This window comes from Solanum pennellii, chromosome 6 (genome assembly GCF_001406875.1).
Source record: "Solanum pennellii chromosome 6, SPENNV200".
Lineage (NCBI taxonomy): Eukaryota > Viridiplantae > Streptophyta > Magnoliopsida > Solanales > Solanaceae > Solanum > Solanum pennellii.
In genome coordinates, this window is record NC_028642.1 from 3,479,981 (window position 1) to 3,502,736 (window position 22,756).

At 33.2% G+C, this 22,756-nt stretch overlaps 2 protein-coding genes across 2 annotated transcripts; both read right to left on the reverse strand.

The window, feature by feature from the left end:
- Nucleotides 1–3,554: 3,554 nt before the first annotated feature.
- Nucleotides 3,555–6,424, reverse strand: LOC107021971 (cation/H(+) antiporter 15-like). Its single transcript, XM_015222680.2, has 3 exons — nucleotides 6,069–6,424; nucleotides 4,993–5,994; nucleotides 3,555–4,903 (listed from the first exon to the last, which is right to left on the reverse strand). The coding sequence occupies exons 1-3, from the start codon at nucleotides 6,327–6,329 to the stop codon at nucleotides 3,749–3,751; spliced, it is 2,418 nt and encodes an 805-aa protein (XP_015078166.2). The 5' UTR covers nucleotides 6,330–6,424; the 3' UTR covers nucleotides 3,555–3,748.
- A 429-nt stretch (nucleotides 6,425–6,853) lies between these two features.
- LOC107023134 (diacylglycerol kinase 7-like) lies at nucleotides 6,854–16,697 on the reverse strand. Its single transcript, XM_015223717.2, has 12 exons — nucleotides 16,241–16,697; nucleotides 14,406–14,528; nucleotides 14,112–14,249; nucleotides 13,948–14,033; nucleotides 13,366–13,453; nucleotides 12,908–12,983; nucleotides 11,752–11,834; nucleotides 10,590–10,660; nucleotides 10,018–10,095; nucleotides 8,767–8,854; nucleotides 8,004–8,120; nucleotides 6,854–7,187 (listed from the first exon to the last, which is right to left on the reverse strand). Exons 1-12 carry the CDS (start codon nucleotides 16,571–16,573, stop codon nucleotides 7,023–7,025), a joined length of 1,446 nt encoding a protein of 481 aa, XP_015079203.1. The 5' UTR covers nucleotides 16,574–16,697; the 3' UTR covers nucleotides 6,854–7,022.
- Between the last annotated feature and the right edge of the window lie 6,059 nt (nucleotides 16,698–22,756).

Genomic DNA, 22,756 nt, shown 5'->3' on the forward strand with positions numbered 1-22,756 from the left:
CTTATGAATGATGCGACTTTCTCGGTTTTTCGTGTGTATTAATCCATGGATGTGGCTGCACCTTGGATCCGCCAAAGGAATATTCTAATTTTTTTTATGAAGATCTCTCTAATGAGTCGGAGAAGCATTATGCTTAGTTCTACCATTTTCTGGTGCATATTGTTACATTTATGAGTCAATTTTTAGGAATTACGTGACTTTTTTTGTGTGTGTATTAACTCATGGGGTTTGGTGCCTTGGAGCACCCAAAATAATTTTCAGAAAAAAAACTTTATGAGAACCTCCAATGAGTTGGGTGAGCATTACGTATAGTCCCACCATTTTAAGGCATATTTCGCATTTGCGAGTCAACTTTTAGAAATTACACGACTTTCTTATTTTCTCGAGTGTATTACCCCATACATCCGTCACCTTGGAGTATCCAATTTTCTTTTTCTAAAATAACTTCATGAGGAACTCTATAATGAGACGGGGGAGCATTTCAGTTCCACATTTTCATGCATATTTTCATTTACGTCCAAACTTTTAGGAATTACACGACTTTCTTAATTTTTGTTTGTATATTATTGACGGTCAAAATGGCCCTTTTGGAAGTTCAAGCGAGCCTGAGAGCAAGTAGACTCCCCATTTTGTCGATTTTCGTGTGTTATAGTCCATGTAATTTTGGTGATCCAGAATTCTGACGTCTTTTTTGCTCAAATTTTTTGTGGACGTCCATTAAGACGTTAGTTATGCAGTCAATTGGCCTTGACGGCCAAAACAACCCATTTTCAAGGTCAAACGAGCCCTGAAGCAGGTAAAACCCATTCTACAGATTTTTGTGTAGTATAGTCCATGAATTTCTGGTGATCCAAAATTTCGACGTCATTTTTGTCAAAAATTTTCGTGGACGTCCATTAAGACGTTATTTATGGAGCTAGTTGGTCCTGACGATCAAAATGACTCATTTTGAAGGTCAAACGAGCCTTGTAGTAGGTAAACACCTTATTTTGTCGTTTTTAATGTGCTATAGTCCACGATTTTTTTGGGTGATTCAGAATTTCGACATCTTTTTTGCCCAATTTTTTTTGTGGATGTCCGTTAAGACGTTAGTTATGGAGATACTTAGTCCTAGCGGCCAAATCGATCCATTTTGAAGGTCAAACGAGCCCCGGAGCAAGTAAATCCCCCATTTTACCAATTCTCGTGTGATATAGTCCATGGATTTTTGGTGATCCAGAATTTTGACGTCGTTTTTGTCCAATTTTTTGGTTGAAGTCCGTTAAGACGTTAGCTATTGAGTTAGTTGGCTCTGATGGCCAAAATAACCTATTTTGAACGTCAAACGAGCCCCGACGCAAGTTAATCTTTTTTTTATCGATTTTCGTGTCCATAGATTCTTGGTGATTCAGAATTTCGACGTTTTTTTTGTCCAAAATTTTCATGGACGTCCGTTAAGACGGTAGCTATGGATCTAGTTGGCCCTAACGGCCAAAAAATTCCATTTTCAATATCAAACGTGCCCCGATGCAAGTAAATCCCATTTTGCCGATTTTAGTGTACTAAAGTCCATGGATTTTTGGCGATCCAAAATTCCAACGTCATTTTTGTCCAAATTTTTCTGGACGTCCGTTAAGACGTTATGTATGGAGCAGTTAGCCTTGAAGGCAAAAACGACCCATTTTGAAGGTCAAATCAGCCCCATAGTAGGTAAACCCCTCATTTTGCTGATTTTCGTGTGTTATAGTCCACGATAATTTTCAGTGATCCAGAGTTCTGGCTTTTTTTTGCCTACTTTTTATAGACGACCATTAAGACGTTACATATGGAAGTAGTTGGCCCTGAAGGCCAAACGACCAATTTTGAAGGTCAAACGAGCCGAGGAGCAGGTCCATTTAATCGATTTTTGTGTGCTATAGTTCATGGATTTTTGATAATCCAGAATTTGGACGTTTTTATTTGCTAAATTTTTTGGGGACGTCCGTTAAGACGTTAGCTATGGTTTCAATTGCCCCTGACGGCCAAAATGACCTATTTTCAAGGTCAAACGAGCCCCAAAGCAGGTAATGCCCATTTTGCCAATTTTTCTGTACTATATTCAATGAATTTTTGGTGATCCACAATTTCGACATCATTTTTGCCCAAATTTTTCGTAGACGTCTGATAAGACGATTTCTATGAAGCCAATTGGCCCTGATGACCAAAATAACACATTTTGAAGGTCAAACGAGCCCTGTAGCAGTTAAACACCTCATTTTGTCGATTTCCTTGTGCTATAGTCTACGATCTTTTTTGGTGATCAAGAATTACGACGTATTTTTCACCCAAATTCTTTTTGGACGTCCGTCAAGATAATAGTTATGGAGCCTGTTGGCCCTGATGGAAAAAATGGTCCATTTTGAAGGTTAAACGATCCCCAGAGCAGTAAACACCTAATTTTTCCGATTTTAGTCTGCTATAGTCCATGGATTTTAGTGATCCAGAATTTTGATGTCTTTTTTGCCCAAATTTTTTGTGGACATCAGTCAAGATGTTAGTTGTGGAGCCAGTTATCCTTGACGGTCAAAACGACCTATTTTCAAGGTCAAACGAGCCCAGAAGCAGGTAAATCCCATTTTGCCTATTTTTCATGCACTATAGTCCATGGATTTTAGTAATTTGGAATTCCGACGTCATTTTTGCCCAAATCTTTTGTGGACAACCGTTAGGACTTATCTCAATGGAGCCAGTTGGCCCTGACGGCAAAAACAACCCATTTTGAGGTCAAACGAGCCCTATAGTAGTTAAACCCCTCATTTTGATGATTTCGCCTGTTATAGTCCATGATCTTTTTTGGTGTTCCAAAATTTCGACGTCTTATTTGCCCAAATTTTTGTGGACATCCATTAAGACGTTAGCTATGGAGACAGTTGACCCTGATGGCCAATAATGACCCATTTTCGATGTCAAATGATCCCTGAAGCATGTAAAACACATTTTGTTGATTTTCGTGTATTGTAGTCCATGAATTTTTGGTGATCCGAAATTCCAACGTCATTTTTGCCCAAATTTTTTGTGGACGTCTGTTAAGTCATTATCTATGGAGCCAGTCAACCCTAACGGCCAAAACAATCCATTTTGAAGGTCAAGCGAGCCTTGTAGCAGGTAGACCCCTCATTTTGGCGATTTTTGTGTGTTATATACTCCATGAATTTGACGCCTTTTGGAGCATCTAATTTTTTTTTCTGAAAAACTTTATGAGGACCTCTGTAATGACTTGGAGGAACATTACATATAGTTTCACAATTTTTAAGACATATTTTCGCATTTACGAGTCACTTTTATAAATTATGTGACTTTCTTTATTCTCTATGTGTATTAGCCTATGGACCTGATGCGCACCCAAAAGTATCAGTTTATTAAGAAATCTTAATGTCCTAAGGATCAGTTTTGTATTTTGGTTAATTACATAAGCCTTGATACCTCATGTACTAAAATAACCACCTTTTTTTAACCTTTCGTTGTTTGGAGTAAAGCAGTGTTATAATTTCATTTGATGGGACTTAATGAAGTACATTGGACAATCTCATCGAAAGTACGTTTTGAAATTTTTTGTCCCATCACTATTATTTTTAGTCCCGCACACCAAACGATCTCTTAAATGTTAGATCAGTGACAGAAGAAGATTACTAATTTCTGGCATGATTTGTTCCTTCTATTGTACAGACTAACACTGCATATTTCTTAAAGAATACAAAATTGATATATTATGTACATACAGTACTCTTTCTCATCCTCCATTGTGTTGTTGCACAACTAATATTGTGGAATTACTTTGTGAATCTTCTAAAGCAAACATGTCTCCTACAGGGCCTAATTCAGACTCTTCAACCCAATCAGTTAGACCAAGTAATAGAGGAGATTGTGAGTCATGACGTCTACCAACAATGATTAGTTCATATTCGTCTTCCATGGATCGCATAACAGCAGCTGTACCTGTTCCATCTCTTATCAACTTCTCCACGTACTTGACACGATAATTACCTGCCATATCCCTCCTTGCTTCACTTAACATTTCATTGTCCATCATCTTCTGTATTCTCTCGTAATCGCTACTATTATTGCTGTGATTGCCACTTTCATGAAGGAGTACTAACCGCACTATTGTGAGGCTAATGTTTTGTTTTCCAGCCATACGCTCTCCCAGAGCTAGTGCTTCCCTATCATCTGGTCCTCCCAAGAAAAGAACACCAACACGGTACAATGACCACGCGTCTAGTATTGGCCTTGATGTGTTGACAAGTGACCTGTCTACAATTATTGCAACTGAACAAGGTGTTGTCTGAAGGATCTTGTCATTCATAGTCTTAATCCCTATCTTCGATGCCCTCTTCTGATTCACGGAAGAAGTAGTACTACTTGTTAACCTCTTGTGGAAAGGAATCATTACGAGAGATGCCCTCCTTTGAAGCGCCATTGTACAAACTTCATCATGCATCATTACATAAGGAGATATAGCTGTAAAGGGATGCATGGTTACTGTCTCATAGAAGTTCTTCTCAAACACTTTAAAAGCATTGATGATTCTTTTTGAAGCTGACGCCTCGTTACTATGCTCCATCATTAATGGGAGTTTGTGGTTTATGAGAAGAGGATGTGCACGACCAACCATCTCTATTAAATGGAGCATCGCGATATCCATATGGCTTTGGTTTGACGGGTGAAGTGCTTCCAACAAGTTTATTGTTGAAGGAACATTTTCTTGATCATGTATACATGTAAGCACCCGAAGCTCAGAGTGGGGCTTCATATGCTGGATATTCCTGTTCTTGTGTGCTGCATATCTTTTATGTGGATTATACAGGGACTTCAGTATCGGTGTCACGATTGCAGTTGCAATAAGCAGGGATATGCACAACACAACAAAAGCTTCATCCGCTATTGCCTGTACGTTTCATGAAAATGATCATGAGCTGCCTAGGCCATAACGAACGAGTAAAGAGAATGAGGTAAACAGATTGATTGATTGATTACCTCATTTTGCTTCATCATTTTAAACATGCCTAGCTCTAGAACACCTTGAACGTTGGATACGAGGCCAACTGAGATTGCATCTCGGAGGGAAACTTGGTTGTACATTGAAGAGATAAATGCTCCAAGGAATTTCCCAAAACAAGCAACGAGAATAATTGATTGCAGAACCAAATAATTCTTCAGTTTGACAGAAAATATGTCAGTAACCAAACCTGTTTTGACAAAATAGATGGGCATAAAGAGCCATGAAACAATGAATTGAAGCTTCTCGACGAGGGCAGAGCCTAGTGGTGGTCCAGCAGGTATGGCTAGACCGTAAACTAGTGGCCCGTAGAAGAGGTTTAGTCCTAAAGCCTTGCTGCAAAATCCAGAGAGCAAGACCCCAACAAATACCATACAAATGAAACTTTGTTTCAATGGCTCTCCTGGAGGATTTCTTTGCGTGTTCCATATAATTAGAGGTCTCACAACAAGAAATACAAACATGGTAAATCCTATACCAGAAGTAATGCTTTGTAGAAACATGAATTTCTCGACGGTTGGTTGACTTGATAGGCTGGTGATAGCTATGATTACAAACCCAAACATATTGCTAACAAGTGAACAAGAAAGTGCCATCCTTCCAAAATCAGAATTGACCATCCTAAGCTCGGTGAGATAGTGAGCGATGACTGGGAATCCGAGTACAGAAGACATTGTAGCTAGTACAGGTAGTGATTCAGCTACTGATGGATCAATATGTATACGACAAGCTATGAGAATAAAAGAGGAACTGATACTTAGCACAAGAGCAGTTGCTACAGTTGATACACCAATTATGAATTCTTTCTTCTCAACTCTTTTGAGAATCCAAGGATCTATTTGCACTCCAATCAAGAAGAAGAAGAACATATAACCAAATAATGCAACAGCATCGATAACTATCAGACTTGTGTAAGGATAGAAAAGCTGTATGAATCCATCAATTCGTCCTAGAAAGGACGGACCTAGTAGTAAGCCACCCTGCATACATGCATAATTACATTTACAACGAGCGAAAAAATAAAATAAAAATGAAGATACATATATACACTTACAAAAATTTGAATGACATTAGATGGTTGACCGAGGGGTTTGAGGAGGGTAGAAGTGAAAAGAATGAAGAGGGAAGCCAAGGAGAGCTGAGAGAGTAGGAGAGGAACAGAGTAATCTAATGGGTTCGTGTTATGGAATAAGATGGAACCACCATTGGATTGAATTTTGCCAATTGACATGCAAATTGATGAATCATTTTGTCCATGTCTAAATATTTTAGCATACGTTACTAAGTCATCTGGTTCCATCATTTGTGAACCCATTTCAACATCCCTCGTCCCCGCCCCCCAACCACCTTAATTACCCTCTCTCTCTAAATTTATATACTTCCTCCCTTTCTTCCTCGTGAAGAGATTAGAGAATAGACAAGAAGAAATCATGTTCATGGTCAATATGGAATCAGTCTCCTCTTTTTTCGCTATATTTAATTGATTATTCGATTTTTTATAAATAGTTTTTCACAATATCCTTAGTAATTTTCCAATCATACATTTCACACGAGTAAAAATAAGTGACTACTCAAAATAATTTACTGTTGAAAAATTGACTCCATAAGCAACCCATTTTGCGAACAAGCTATTCTGTTTCAAAGGCCATATGAACGTTTTTTTGTGTGTATTAGTACATGTTGATTTTTCTGAATTTGGTTGACGGACTGAGATTGATTGGTCTGAAACGGCCAATACTCACTAAGACAAACTTCTTCTTTTCTTTTTTAGGATTGGGATTATGAAAAATGAATTCATGATTAGTATGTGTTGTTTGGGGAAAAAGAAGTATTTGAATATCATGGTAAAATCAACACTTTAATGTTTATGCAATTCATTTCTGTGCATAATCTATTCATTAAATAGATAATATGTCAATGTGTATAAATTATGTGTATGTACATGTCAACAAGCAAAAGCTATTCTGAGAGATTGAAATGCTTTACATGAACATAGATAACTACAAGATCAATTTCTCTTGCCGTTAACCATGAGAGACTGAAATGGTACTCTCTTAATTTCAATGAAGGTTGAATATTCCTTGCTAATTGGTTGTTTCCATGGTTCACCGTCCATCTGCATATAAGCTTCATCCCACTCTCCTGCACGCAACTCAAATCTAATTGCTGAAGCCTACAAAGTAGCAAAACAAGTGTTCATTAAGAACAAATGTCCACCTAGGAATAACTAGAACAATCTCATTAAGAACAAATGTGATCCCACCAAAACGATGAGAAACTCATATGACATTCTGCAAGAGAGAGAGAGACAACAAATCCACACGTTACCTATCGATTTTTACAGAAAGTCAACTGTTTAAACAGCGTTGAAATTCAGATAAATGAGATGGCCAAGTAAGAGTTCATCTTGTCCAGAAAAGGTTTTGGTTCTAAAATAGTTTTTGCTTTATTATATGAGACGTAAGTAATTACCATCTGTGTTGGATGTGTTCTAGTGAATGTACTTCCTCGAAGTTCATAGAATATAGAACCAGATATGCTCTCTCAATTTACCATATGCCCTCTCTTTCAATTCTATTATCTCTTTGGGAGGGGCTCGCGTTAGGATGTATTAACAATTTATTGTCCAAAATGAGGACAACTGGTTTATCAACCCTAATAAAAAACGAGAGCATCATACAGATGCCCGAATGACCATTATCAGGTGTCTGTAGATATCCTTGCGTGATGCAAGGGCCTTACCTTAGACAGACGATGGAGAAACTTAGCTGGAGTTAGTACAGCAAGAGGAATTTCCAGTGATGATATAGTAGATATAACCCTTCCTCGCCTTGTTTTTTTCGTTGGAAAATTTATGAGGCAATGCATGTAATGATTATCATGATCAAAATGAAATAGAGAGGACACATAATAAGGGTTAACACGTACACATCTAAATTTATTGCCTCTAAGCTGCACTAATTCTTATTTACCAGATGTTGATAAATACCTGCGCAATGTGTTTTGCAGAAATGAGCTCAACCATAACCATAGAGGCATGCCATCCTTGTTTCAGGCCAAAAATTTCAATGCAACCATCATCTGCATGGGCTTCCACAAAACCCCTCTACATTTCATAGGAAAAAAAGAACTCATTGTTACTTTTGATGATGCGAAGTGGCTGCAACTTCCTATCGTTATCTTGAAGTTTATTATGACCACATTCTAGGAACTAATAAAGTTTGAAAATTGAGAATATGTGATAAACTGCACAAACACATCAATTAATCTTTGTAAGGTTTAAAAATTACAAGTTGCAAGAACTTTGGGAAAAAATACCACCAGGGACTTTGGGTTTTTTGCTCAAATCATGTGTTGCTAGTAGAGGAAACACACAATATGCAGAACCTAAAACTTGAAGTGACTAGAAGCTCAATCATTTTCTCTGATTACAGACTAGACTTCAAGAAGCTCAATCATTTTCTCTGATTACACACTATAAAATAAGTGGTACTTAAAACATCAAGTTGTCTAGAAGCTGAAAACAGTTTTTCTGAATATGGACCAAATTTAGAAATTTTGCAAACTGAAATTTTGTACAAAGATATTTGTCTGACAACCTAAGCAGAACAGCTAATACATTCTATTTAAACTGCTCAGCAATTTCCAACTAAATAACCTGGTTTCAGAAATGACTAATTTACTTTGAAGAATTCAGGAAGTATTCATTAATTTATACACTGAAGTCCTACACAGCTAACACAAAAGAATACCTTCTCCAAGTACTCTGGCTTCAAACGTCCCCATGGATTCCTTCCACCGCCATAGCTAGGGAGATTCAGAGTGACTATTGACCGAACACTACAAAAAGACAAAACAGGAAAATGATTGCACAAATTAAAAAAAAAAGAAACATGTAAAATCCGGTGCATTAGCATTGTAGTTCATATTACAGAACAATATAATTGACTACTTGACAAATAACTAAAACAAAACAATATACTCGGTGTAATATCACAAGTGGGGTTTGGGGAGGGTGGGGGTGGCGTGCATGTAGTCTCGCCCTACCTTGTGAAGGTAGAGAAACTGTTTCAAATAGACCCTCGGCTCAAGTAAAGCATTTTGAAGAAACAAGTGTGAAGCAAATACAGTAGCAAGGAAGTCAAGCTGAAAACAATAAAAAAGATGACAAAAATAACAACAAATAATACCATAACTGAAGCAAATGAAATACCATGTAGCATTAACATCGACGAATAAGCTAGTAAGATAGTAACAATAACAATACGGGGAAGGGAACTAGACAATGATTGAGTACCTATTAACCTTCAACTCTAATCCTCGACTTTCATATCTTCCTATCAAGGTTCATGTCCTTGACAAGTTGCAGGTATGTCATGTTCTGTCTAATCGCATCTTCCTTGACTTCTTAGACCTACCTCTACCTATTCTAATAACCACTAGCCAACCTCTCACACCTCCTCAATAGAGCATATGTGTATCTTCTTTTCACATGCCCAAACCATCTCAGTTTCTTCTCCCTCATCTTGTCCACTATGGAAGTCATTCCCACCTTATCCCAGATAACTTTGTTCCTAATTCTATCTCTCTTAATATATCCACACATTCATCTCAACATCATTTCAGCTACTCTCATCTTTTGGACATGCGAGTTTTTAACCAGCCAACACTCTGTCTCAACATCATTTCAGCTACTTTCATTTAAGTCCTTCTTCTCCCTATATTGATCCATCAATCTCCTAATGATATGTATGACTTCAAAAGTCAAACACCCGGCATGAATACAAATTTGTTCTCCGTGATAGACACACCCCTACTCATCCTCATCTCCAACACCCTTTTCCAAAAATTTTATATTGTGGCTTAGCAGGTTGATACCCATATAGTTGTCAAATAACAAGAACAACGAAACACATATAATTGTTAGTTATCCAAGAGATTCTGCATTATATGACAAGCATAAATTACAACACTGTAATAAATATTCCAGGACAAAAATCAACCTTGAAGGAACAGAGATTTTCTCCCACTTTGAGCTGTTGACCTTCTTAACATACAGTCGCAGAATATTATTCAATCCCCTGCCATCAATAAATCAAGCACACAATCTTAAAAAAAAATATCAGAGATGAAAAGCATGATTGGATACAACTTTATCCAAGTTTATGCGTTGGAAGGAGTAGGAGGGGACATAAATTATACATTATTCTTTCAACAGATTATGCATAACCATACATGATGATAAATACTGCCAGACTAATGATGAGTTATCAATATACAGAGGTGAATAAATGGCAAACAATTTTCAAGTTAATTAATCTAATACTACAATCATAGAGTATCAGTCACACCTTTTATTTTCAAGCCTAAGAATATCCGCTGTCCTGCACACAAGGGCACACATACTGTGCATACTAGCTTTGAAAAGCAATATATGATGTATTGGACAAGAGAGGATGAAACACTGACATAATTAACATAAGAAACATCTTTTGATAAAGCATGTGGCAACTACCAGAGTGAGATGAATTAAAAGGCATCAGGGATCAATGGGTGTTGAGGGAGTCATTCTAACCTCAAACAAGGGTCACTGCTACATGGTGTAAAGAACCAGCCTTGCGTGCAACTATATCCTGAGTAAATCAACTGTAATAAATGCTTTGTCAATAACTAGAACTTCTGTCCGAAGAAATTAAAGTAGCACCTTCGTAAAGTTAAAATATCAGCTAGAAACATGAAATGTAAATAAATAAATAAATAACACAAAGGAAAAGTAACTAAAATACATCCTAGGATGGCAATACACTTCAGTAAAGGAGCAGTAAAACAGCTAACAATCACTATCCACGCAAAGAGATATCTCAAATAAGTTCATGACACATGATTGCATGAATAGAAACAGGGCCATACAACAAGACTGTTATGGAAGTTTTAGAAGTTACTTACATACACGGAGTGTTATGGAAGTTTTAGAAGTTACTTAAATACACGTGCTCCTTATTTTAAGAGACGCCGAAAAGTTTGAACTTCCTATTAAAAGTAACCCAAGCGCAGGAAACCAGTAGTGGTCTTAGAGATCCAAAACAGATTCTTCTCATTTTTAATAGGTTTTAAGTGTATCTTGAAGGATTTATATGTGAAAGATGTGGCATCCGGGCCAACTTAACCCCAAAATCTAGCTTATGAGAGGAGAATTTCCCAAGTCCCCATTCCTCAACCGATGTGAGACTCTAGTGTGGACCGACAGCCCAAACTGGAAACAGACCTGGCTCTGATACCATGAAAATATATAGAGCACATAGGTCTTACTCAACCCCAAAAGCTAGCTTATGAGGGGAAGATAACCCAAGTCCATATAAGCAGACCACTAGTCCATTCCCCAACCAATGTAGGACCCTAACCCACTCTAACAATATGCAACAACGCAACCACAATTTTAATTATTCAACAAGGATTCGTGAAGATAATATTAGAGTTTGGTTTGCATATAATCAGTTTTTTGAGAAAGAAATGGAGCAGCGCCATTTGGGAACATGAGGTTGTTAGTTCTAACAAAAAAAATTAGAATGTCTTCAATGCTTTCCTTATGATATGTGTTGTTGCCCACATTCATTCATTTGACAAGCATATACGCTTTCTCAAATCAATTGAGTGATAGAAGAGAAAAAAGAAAGATCAAGAGATCCCTTAATAAGTACTTCAAAAAATTTAACGATCAAGGAACAAGAAGCATCAACCTTGTTTGATATGGGACCTTGTGCAAGGTATGGTTTTTCATTCCGTAAATGATGGAAGCCATAAGCTACCTGTGCATCCATTCCTGCATATAAAGTTATAGATACAAGTTATCGAACACAAACTTTAAATCGTGTGGACCAAATGGGGGGAGGGAGGGAAAATGATTGTAACAACCGAATGAACTATTCTGATTCACAAAGAGATGTTTTTGTCCTTCACTAACAAACGTATATGAAAATTTTAGAGGGATCAGTAATGAAGGCAAAAGAAAATGGAACTCAATTCCATCCGCAATTTGGTGGACCGCGTGGACAAAAAGAATACAGAATTCGAAGGCAAAATGTTATTAGCCTTAAACATAGGTATATCTTTTCGGTGCAGACTGGTAATTGTACATGATGTAAATGCTACTCTACATCAAATTGTTGATCCGATCTATCTGTGTAATCTTCTCCAGCAAAGATTAGTGCTAGTTTATCATCAATAGAATGTCACTGTAATCCTTTTTTTGATAAGGTAGGGGTTAGAATCTTACCTTGTTAAAAAAGCAAAAACAAAAGACAGTTTTGCAGATTAGAAGAAGTAAGAGAGTTCAGACAAGTTGTACTTAGATTAAAAAAATTAAAAGAGATCTCTTATAGTCATATTTCATTAGTACAAGATTTAAGCGAATTGCATTAGTTTGACCATAAGAGAAGCCTCAACCTTAACGAATCTAAGCAAATTGCAAATATAAGAGAGGTGCTAACATAGTATTTATTCTGGCAAGCTTTTACTCTTTAGCAAACAAAACCAGCATCTATACATAAAATAATTTCTCACCTGCATGTAAGTAAGTGCAATAGAAAAAGTTCGAAAAAGATCTCATAAGAGGGTCTAGACATTGAATTATTGAGAGGAAGGAGAGTACAATCAAAAGGGATTATGGAAAGTAGACATGAGTAAGCAGGTTGCTATGAAGCATTATGGACTAACTTTATGAATTAAGATTTCGAAAGTTCACGTTAATGCTAGTGATGTAAACTATATACAAAGATTATCCAAGATAGAAGTACACAATTGATTAGGTCTTACGCTCTCTTACAATCTAAGTGAACCCTAATGTGAAATGAGTCTTGAGGTTTAATTACTTCTATGATCTATTATTCGTCATACCTATGCTAAAGTAATTGTAGTATACTCCTTGATAGTTGGACAACTTCTTGGGCAACTCACCATCAATTTCCAGTTCCTGCACAACAAAATCACAGAAAACAAATCAGTAAAACAGAAAACAAACATTACATATGCTTATCATAAATCATATTATGGAAAAAGTAAAAGTGTAATTTAAAAAGAAATTCATTACAGCAGTTCCTTGGCTAAATGACCATTTGGCAAGCGCATTTTATTGAAGATAAAGATGAAATAATAATAAAGAAAACCGTTGGAGTATCAGCAAACAAATAAAACCCTCGATAAGCTCAATGGAGGAAAGATAAGTAATCACTCACAAAATAGTATAACACTATGTATTCCAGTTGAGGTCTAACGCCAAGGTAATTAGAAAGCAAAAGTAATTAGACATGTCCATATATCAGTTAACAAATTTGTAAAAATAAATGTAGAATGACCTGATCAAGAGATGCATCCTCAGTAGATTTTAGAGAATGAGGTGTTTCCAGTTTATCCCCAGCTGGCATTGATATTAGAAGATTCCAACTGCAAATGAAAGCTATAGTTTCATGAAGTAGCTCGGAGTATAAACAAGCCACAAATTATTGAGATAGAAATTGAAGAAGAAAGAGAAATGATATATATCCTTCCTATAGGTAATATTTTCTGCCTATCATTATGTTTGCTAAAAGCAAATGTTCATCAGGAGCATATTTGACATCCTACTGGCATTTTGATGTAGAAATTTTACCTCCACGAGGAAAAGGATAAAAAAAATAAACATTGTCAAGTAATAACACAAAGAAAAGGAATCCATTCTTGTGCACCTAGGAGCAAATACAAGGCAAATAGTAGGGCTTCAATAAATTTGGTCGCAAGTTTTAGATTAACAATCTTTTTTAGTAGAGATTCAAAAACAAAATTATACTTCAATCCAAAACATCGCTCAGCAATTCAATTGAACATCTTGTAAGTTAAGCAATATCATCATCATGAAACTTGAAAATATGTTTATCAAGAACCATGCATAAAGGCATCACCTATCCAGACGGTTAATTGGACCTGTTGCAACTCTATCAAGAATACTTTTTGTGGCTGACTTCCAGTTAAAAGGAAATGAGCCCCCCTGAAAAGTAGATTTTAGGGAAGTTCATAAAGGCTAGATAGAACAAGAACGGAAAAATTGATGCACATAGAAGCTTACCCATCCAAAACTCCTGGATAAGTCATTTCCTGTGCCAAGTGGGATTATTCCTGTTGGTGGAACTGGTTCTCGGCCCTGTTTCTTAAGATCTCCAAGGCAGCCAAGAATCCATCCAACGGTGCCATCACCTCCTGCTGCCTGCCAAACCAGATGGAATAAATAAATCCTCAATTCCTATTTCCTTTTTGCAATAGTTTTCCAATAAATTCTATAATATCCCAGTGAAGTGCACTTGAAAATCTACTATTGAACTACTGAAAAGGGTCCAAATTACATGTAACATCAAATACATACCACGACTCTTATCCTTTCACGAGTCACTTTTGCACAACTGTCACCAAGAGCAGCAAACTTCTCCAGGCAACTCAATCCATATTGAACAAACTCATGAGGCTTCACATCTGAAAGGTCAAAAACCTGGCACAGTTTGAAGTAAAGACACAGAAAAGAGAGAAAATCAATACCATTTGACACGGTACTAAAAAACAACATAGATTTTACACCATATGGTTATCAATCTGGATGTTGTTATATAATATATACACAACCAAATTATACCAACCAGTTTTTTCCCTCCTGCTAAGCAATATCAGAACAGAAAAGCGCCAATAAAGAAGCCAGAAGGCTTAAAATTTAATCCATAAGCAATCAAAGCCTAGACAAATTATATTCAGAAATAAAGATCATATTGTTCAGAATATCAATATCTAAACTATGCCCAACTGCACTAACTTCCAGTGATACATAAGATTTCATTGTGTGTCATCTAACTGGTAAGTGACAAATGGCTAGAGAAGACAGTCAATTGATGGCGGAGCTAGAATTTTTAATAAGGGGTTCAAAATCTAAAGAACTGAACACACGAACTAACTGAAGGGAGTTCGATATCTACTGTATATACATAAAAAACAATTTTAACCATATCTAAATAATAATATTTTCCGTTATCGGGGTTCCGATGAAGAAAAGAGGAATATCTAATTTTATGCTGAACAGCTTATGTCACCTTGTTATATCTTTCTGTTGCTAATACTGAACTTAATACATAATGATTGAAATATATGATTTGCGAAGCAACATAACACGAACTACTAACAAACTAATTCTTATAAGTTGTGAAACAATCAAATGCAACTAAAAACTCCTGATTTTCAACGTTGTAGATGTAGCTGACTTTATAAAATGAGAAACAAATTTTACAAACAAAAAAATGTCTTCTTTCTTAATTGCTCAGTTTAGTTTATACTTGACAACATAGCCATGTCAAATTTACTCATTAAAACTTAAAGCCTGACTCGATAATTCAAGCATACATCATATCTGCAATAAAAAATTATAGCTTACACACAAGCTATTATATTTTAGTATTAGTATAAAAAAGCATAGTACACGTACACCCAATGTCCCAATCAAATAGTGCCACAGTCAATTCCCAAAAAAATTTAAAATCAAAAAATGGACATAAAAATAAATGAAAGATTTAAAAAAAAAAAGAAAAAGAAAAATGCATCACTTATGTAGCTTTAGTAAGAATGGTAAAACCTCTCTAAATTAATATAGGAGGGATTATCGAGATATTATTATTTTATAGAGATATTATCTTCAGCACGAAAAAGTTATTTAGGATGAAATCTCAAAAAATTAAAAAGAACATACTTGTGAAAACAGGAAGTCATAATTATCGCAATTAAATGAACATTAATATAACTTAATAGATGGGAGAATTATATATGTTCAGAAGTCCAGAATTTAAAACAAATTATAGATATCATTAGAAAAAACAATATTGACGATCAAGCTAAAATGATACAGCACCTTCGAAAACAATTTCAACTATATTTAAATTTTAACAAAAAAACATAACAGAATCATATTTCACTATATTATCTGCATATTTATACTTTTAAAAAATTATTAATTTATAACAAATATTTATATAAAAGACTTTTAAAAATATAATATTTTAATATTTTATCGAAATAAGTGATTTTTTTATTGACTTAGTTGAAACATGAAAAAATTATTATTTTAAAAAGATTATTAATTAATCGAGTTATTAGTTTATAGATTTTTTACTTTTACTGTATGCATAAATTAGTATGTAAATTCTTCAGAGAAAAAAAAGTGACCTGTTCTTCACCCATGAGTTCCTGTAGCCTAGCTTTAAGCTGTGGACCATGTCTTCCACCACTTTTAGAATTAATAAAGACGATAATCGGCGCTTCCGCCGGCTGAGGAATCTCGGCGCCGGCGGCATAAGCCGTATCGAGATGCCGTCTTACTGTATCGACATCCTTATTCAGTATAGCCTCCCTTATGGCCAGCCTTAAATATTCCGGCATAGTAATTCTCCTCCGTAGATCCTCTTTGGAAATCCTAACTCCGGCGAAAGTAAAACCTTTAATTGACTCTACCACCGACGATCTCCCTGATGCCGTTCTCCGACTTGCTGTCGAATCCATCTTTGCGAATCGAAAATAGAGTAAAAGACAGACAGTGGTGAGTTATGAGAACAAGTTGTTAAAGTTGAGAAGTATAAGTAAAAGAAGCGCTAAAGGAGAAAATAGCATAGAGCCGAGGGAATTTGTTTGACTTTCAAAAAGTGGTTTCTACTCTTACACATTTGCCCCTAAACACCCACTCAAATTACCGCCTCTTCGAGTGACGACGATTCTTTTTCTTAAACCAAAGAAAATGTATACTATGTTGCAGTGAAATATATGTTTAAGTTTAGTTTGGTCATAGATTTCGCAAAAAATATTTGAGAAAAATTTGATAAATAATATTTGTTTATATAATTTATTATTATTTGATAAATATTTAAATTTTTCATATACTAGTTTTTTTAGTATTAGAGTCAAATCTCATATTTGAAATTTTTTGAAAATTGAAATTTTATTCCAAAATCAAAAACACTTTTTATAATAGTTGTATCACATAATTTTTACGTGCACCAAAATAGTAATGAAAAATTCAGTAAATATTAAATGATGATATGGTTGTTGATGAAAAATTGACTGCTTCACGATGTACGAAATAATGTCTGTTATACTCACTCCAAACTATCACATTGCTCTAGTGTCATGGTTATTATTATTGTTGCAACGAACATTCAATTAAATTGTAATACAAACTTATAGTTAGTTTTAATAGTTTTTAAAATTGTGGGTATAAATCGTGTCTTTCTAAAAAGATGAAATATATTTTTCAAATACTATGGCCAAATACATGATGAAATTTCGCCCAAATTTAATATTTACCAAAAATATTTGAAAATTTATGATCAAATGCCAGCTTAGAGCGTTCTTGTCTTGCGATTTTTATGTTTTAATTAGAATTTAAAATTATGTCATGTGACAAATAAGAAATATATATATTATATTTTTTTTTTCCGAATCAAATCGACCGATAAAAAAGTTATAGGTAGTGTTTCTAGATGGCACCGAGGCGGACGCGGCCGACTAATAAAATATTGGGTCCACGCGGAAGGAGTCCCATCGCATCCGTACAACTGAAAAAACGGACCAATGTGGTCATAGTTGGACTGCTGATACCATTATATTATTTGTGTGTCAGTTCTTTCACTAACTTTTTCATATTATTGTAAGATTATTACACTCTGTATAATCAATATACAGACAGTATATGAAATTTTTTTTAGATTTTGTATCAGTATGGGAGCGGTATTAATTTCAATTAAATAACAAACGTGCCTACAAAAAAACTCCATTAATCAAATTAATGACAAACACAAATTATTATTTCTCCTTTAGTTCCAACGCTAAAACTATAATACCAAGTTCATAAATAACACGATAGTTTGATAAAAATTTATCGATCATTACAACTATAACAATATAATATATATATTTCTATTATATAGAAGAGTGAAGTAGTAGGACAACCAATGGCAATTTTGCAATTTTAAACATTATTATGGGCAAAGTTCTAAATTTATGCTTGTATAATTAATTGTCAAAATAGTTTTCTACAAGAATCTAATTTTTCTTTTCAAGAGTCACAAAAAGTTGGAAAAATTACATAAATTGATAAATTTTAATAAATAATTACTAATTTTAACAATACTTTTTATTTATTACCATTTATAGCAATCCTATGTTAAATATGTCATATGTATTAAAAGTGAATTATATATGCGATATATATGAATTATATATGAATTATAATTATTTTTTAAATATATTATGTTTGTTTGGTAAAAATTTGACACATTGTATTATAAGTGAATTAAAATGTGTGATAAATGAATTATTTATCATTAAAATGTATATTATATATGAATAAAAAATTGTTCTTTGTAATATGAATTAAACTTGTATTATAAATGAATAAAAAGAGATCAAGTGAAAAAGAAATATTATTGCTATAAATGGTAAATATTTTAATATTATAGTATATTTATGTAAGTTTCCCCAAAAAGTTCTGTTTCATATGTGGCCCACAAACTCATTTTATTTTATTTTAAAAATCAATTTGTATTTGTGTGATTATAATAATAATGTGAAAAATATTTTTACTTTTATACTCGTGACAATTAAAATCGTTCATCTAATATTATTACTACTAGAACATATTCAGTATTATCCTATAATCTTTCATGTATGTAATTTCTTTTTTAATTATATATAATGCTTTTAAACATAAGTATTCATATAGTTTAATTTAACTTATTTTATCTCCAAAATAATATTTATTTATCTTTAAAAATTATGATTTAAATAAGAAAACAAAAATAGCACAATTCTAAATAGATAAAAAAAGAAAAATATAGAGTTGATAATGTAAGAACTGATAAATAATGATCACATAACTGTAGTTTAAGAAAATACATAACCAATTAACGGAATAAATTTTGAAATAGTATAAATATATGGGATCAAAAATTAATTTGTCATAGAATCATATATCATATACTTAGGATACTTCCACAATAATTAAACTACGGCTTGACCTTCATATGATAGTGAGTTGCACTTTTTAGTCTTGATTTCTACTTCTTACAATCTTGAATCATGATAAATTAGTGTCATTCATCGAGAGTAAGAAGCATATTAAATATTAGATTATGAGTGCTTTACAATTTATAAATAAATATTTTCTCAATTAATATCAATACTTGAATTTCATAATTAAGTTACTTTATTACCTTATTTATATTAAAATTTTAATTATCATCGATTAGATATTGATTAAAAGAATCTATAAAATATAATTGTGAAAAAGATTTAGCATTTTCATTTTAAATTTTGTTAAACAGCAAAATAGTTTTTTTAAAAAAATTTAACTAAAGTTTGTACTCACTCCATTTCGATTTATGTAATATTTATTTGACTTAAAATGAAGTTCTTTAAAAAAAATACTTTTAAAACTCGTGGTCTAAAACAAACCATAGATGTTCATATGACTATAAATCTTCTTACTAAGAATTAACATGGATATTTTAAAGTCAAAATGTTATTAATATATTAATACATCATTCTTGTGAAATTGACTACAGAGAAAAATATGTCACATTAATTAAGTTAAAATAACATAAATTTTCATAGTTTTAAGAGTTAATTATATTATATCTCTATTTTTTTTTCAAATTACAAAAAAATTCTTAGAATTAAAAAAATTTAGATTTATCAGCAGACATACGGATAAATCAGTCATTATACATTGATATTCAAGAAATTTGCACACACATAGCTCACGGATGATTCCGAGAGCATAGAGTTATATTTGAGAGAGAATATGGATGTACCCTAGAGGGGAGAGATGTATCCAAGAAACAATAGTGATGTATTAAAGAGGGAATGAGGATGTATTCAGAGAGGATATGTATGTATACGAGAGGAGATAGTGATGTATCTGACAGAGGAGAGAGATGTATCTGATAGGGAATTTTTGTAATTTTTTAAAAAGCTAGAAAATTTTAGAAATTATGATCAAATAATATGTGAATTTAGATTTAAAAAAATTAAAATTATAAAGATAATTAATTATATTGGGTCCGTGAACGGGCCTTTAACTATCTAGTATTTATATATATGTTAGTTATTTAAATAGTGTACATACAGAACACACATTAAAGGTGGTGTACTATAGTCGTAGTGATTCTTCCAATAAGATTTTTTTTTATATCTAAAACTCAAATTCAAGATTCTTAATTAAAATTCTAGGCATAATGAATAGAGCCGTTAATATGGGTCAGGCTTGTTGGGCCGGCCTGGCCTAACTCGGGATTTAATAGGGTTGGGCTACGATTTTTAGAGCCCATTTGGAAAAAGAGCTTTTTAGTCCGGCCTCAATAAGCCTGCTGATTTGTGGGGCTTGAGAAATATCGCTAGGGCCGACTCGTGGGTCAATAAAAAATAATTAAAAATATAATATAATATTAAAATTTAAAATTAAAGAGAGTCCAAACTCAAAACAATTAGATTAATATTTCTATTCAGATATTTATATTTTTACTTGAAAGAAAAATTAATAAGTATTATAAAAATAAATTTAATTGTGAATTTGATTAAAAAGTAGTAACATTAACATCATGTAATATTGTTTTGTCGATATTTATAATAATATTTTAAAATTATAATTTATAATTTAATTTAATAATTCTAAAAATAATATAATTTTTTTAAAAAAGTAGGCTGGCCCTGCAAGCCTGTAACCCACGTACTTGTGGGTTGGACCGGCTGTTTTTTGGCCCACATCAAAAATGGGCTAGCTCAATCTGACCCGTAAAATATCAAAATCTGTATTGATTAATCCGGATAGAGTGGGCTAGCTCATATTGACAGCTCTAATAATGAAGCAGTATCTCTATTATGGTATATATTTTACCTATAAAACTGTAGTGTAGTGAAAAAAACATACATAATTATAACAGTTACTCTTCATCCTTGAAAGGTAAAATTATATATAGTTTTCACTCAACTTTAATTTGAGAAGCCCAAGTCCCTCTCAATAATTAGGACTTGTTTGGTTGCTTGAAAAATGCTTTTCTTTTTTTTGTTAAAAACTTGTCATTATATGTATGGCACTATCCAGCAGCGCATCAAAGAAAGCATTGAATAATTGAACTACCAACAGCTAGATCTGATACAATATATGTATACATATAAGGAGAGTTTATTCGTAGGTATAATTTTTCAAATTAATATTATTTAATTTATTTATTTTAGAAAATTAAATAATATTAATTTGAAAATTAACAGAGTTTTATTATTTTTTCATATTATTCTAAGAATTCGTTTGGTATGCAGATTAAATTATAATGGAAGGTAATGGATAAAACAATCCCTAAGTAGGATGAGATAAAGTTGAATATCTCAGGGTTAAAGCATGGATAAGATTTATATTGCTTGTTTTTCATTGACAGAATAAATATATTATGTGATTATAATTTATAGATAAATTTATTCACTTTGAAGATGGATAAAATAATCTCAAGTTGAATGGTATGATAGAATATTTTATAAATTTATGTTCAATCTTGAGATATTTCATATTATTTCGCGTATCAATGGTCTCTTAATGCTAAATAACGTAACTACTCCCTCCTCCAACAACAATTCTTTAATTTTGTAAAGTGTATTAGAGATTGAACAATATTTAATAATAAGAATAAAATAAACAAAAAAAATAAATTATCTCTTGATTTTCTAAATTGAATAATTATTTTTTAAAGTTCCAAGACATTTTAATAAAGTTATCCCCTCGAAAAAATTATTTTTTTGTAAAGTTATCCCCTCGAAAAAAATAATTTTTTTAATTAAAAAAATTAAATATATATATCGGATACACATTAAGGTCAGTAGTCGGATGAGTGGACTTATAAACTCATGTTTTTTTTTTTAAAAAAAATTATGTATAGGGAAAAAAGATGGGCAATTTTCACATATAGCAAATAAAAAATTTATATTTGTATGCTATCACAAAGTTTGCATAATTGCGCTCCATAGCAAACATAGAAGCTGTATAATTCGCTATACATATACAGTTTAAGCATATTGTATAAAACGAAGTGTATAAAACAAGAAAGAGAAAGACACTTGGGCAGAGAACTGCATAAAAACGAAGTGTATAAAACGAATTGTATTATTATAAGTGTATAGAATGATTATATACAATTTGAATTTGTATAAAATGAGAAAGAGAGAAAGACAAAAGAGACTTGACAAGGAATATACAATTGAATCGAATTGTATAAAACGAGAAAGAGAGAAATTAGATACAATTTGAAAATTGTATAAAACGAGAAAGAGAGAAAGGCAAAAGAAACTGGGCAGGGGAGTATTTTTATTGTATAATTATAAGTGTATAGGTTGAAAATATATGTACTTGCATGTGTATATACAATTTTCTCACGCTTTATACAAACAGAAACACAATTTATACATTTTGCTTCTGTTTGTATAAGTGAGAAAGGCGAGGGTGGCGAGCGAGATCTGGAAGAGGGGAACAAAAATATATGTAATTATACAATTCTCTCTGCTTTATATAATTAGAAACAATTTTTATACACTTGTGTTTGTATAGAAAGAGAGGAAGCGAGCGAGAGATTGGAGGAGAGTGGTGAGCGAGATATTTGGGAGAGAGACGCTTGACAATTTTTTGCAAACGTTTGCTATGGAGCA

Bases quoted from the DNA above. Each gene is read 5' to 3' on its own strand.
- LOC107021971 (XM_015222680.2), bottom strand. From the start codon at position 6,329: ATGGGTTCACAAATGATGGAACCAGATGACTTAGTAACGTATGCTAAA. The intron at 5,995-6,068 runs GTAAGTGTATAT...GCATGTATGCAG, and splicing joins CTAATGTCATTCAAATTTTT to GGTGGCTTACTACTAGGTCC. The intron at 4,904-4,992 runs GTAATCAATCAA...TGAAACGTACAG, and splicing joins AAATGATGAAGCAAAATGAG to GCAATAGCGGATGAAGCTTT.
- LOC107023134 (XM_015223717.2), bottom strand. From the start codon at position 16,573: ATGGATTCGACAGCAAGTCGGAGAACGGCATCAGGGAGATCGTCGGTG. The intron at 14,250-14,405 runs GTATGTATTTGA...CTGGTTTGGCAG, and splicing joins GTGAAAGGATAAGAGTCGTG to GCAGCAGGAGGTGATGGCAC. The intron at 12,984-13,365 runs GTCATTCTACAT...TTTGTTGTGCAG, and splicing joins AGGATGCATCTCTTGATCAG to GAACTGGAAATTGATGGTGA.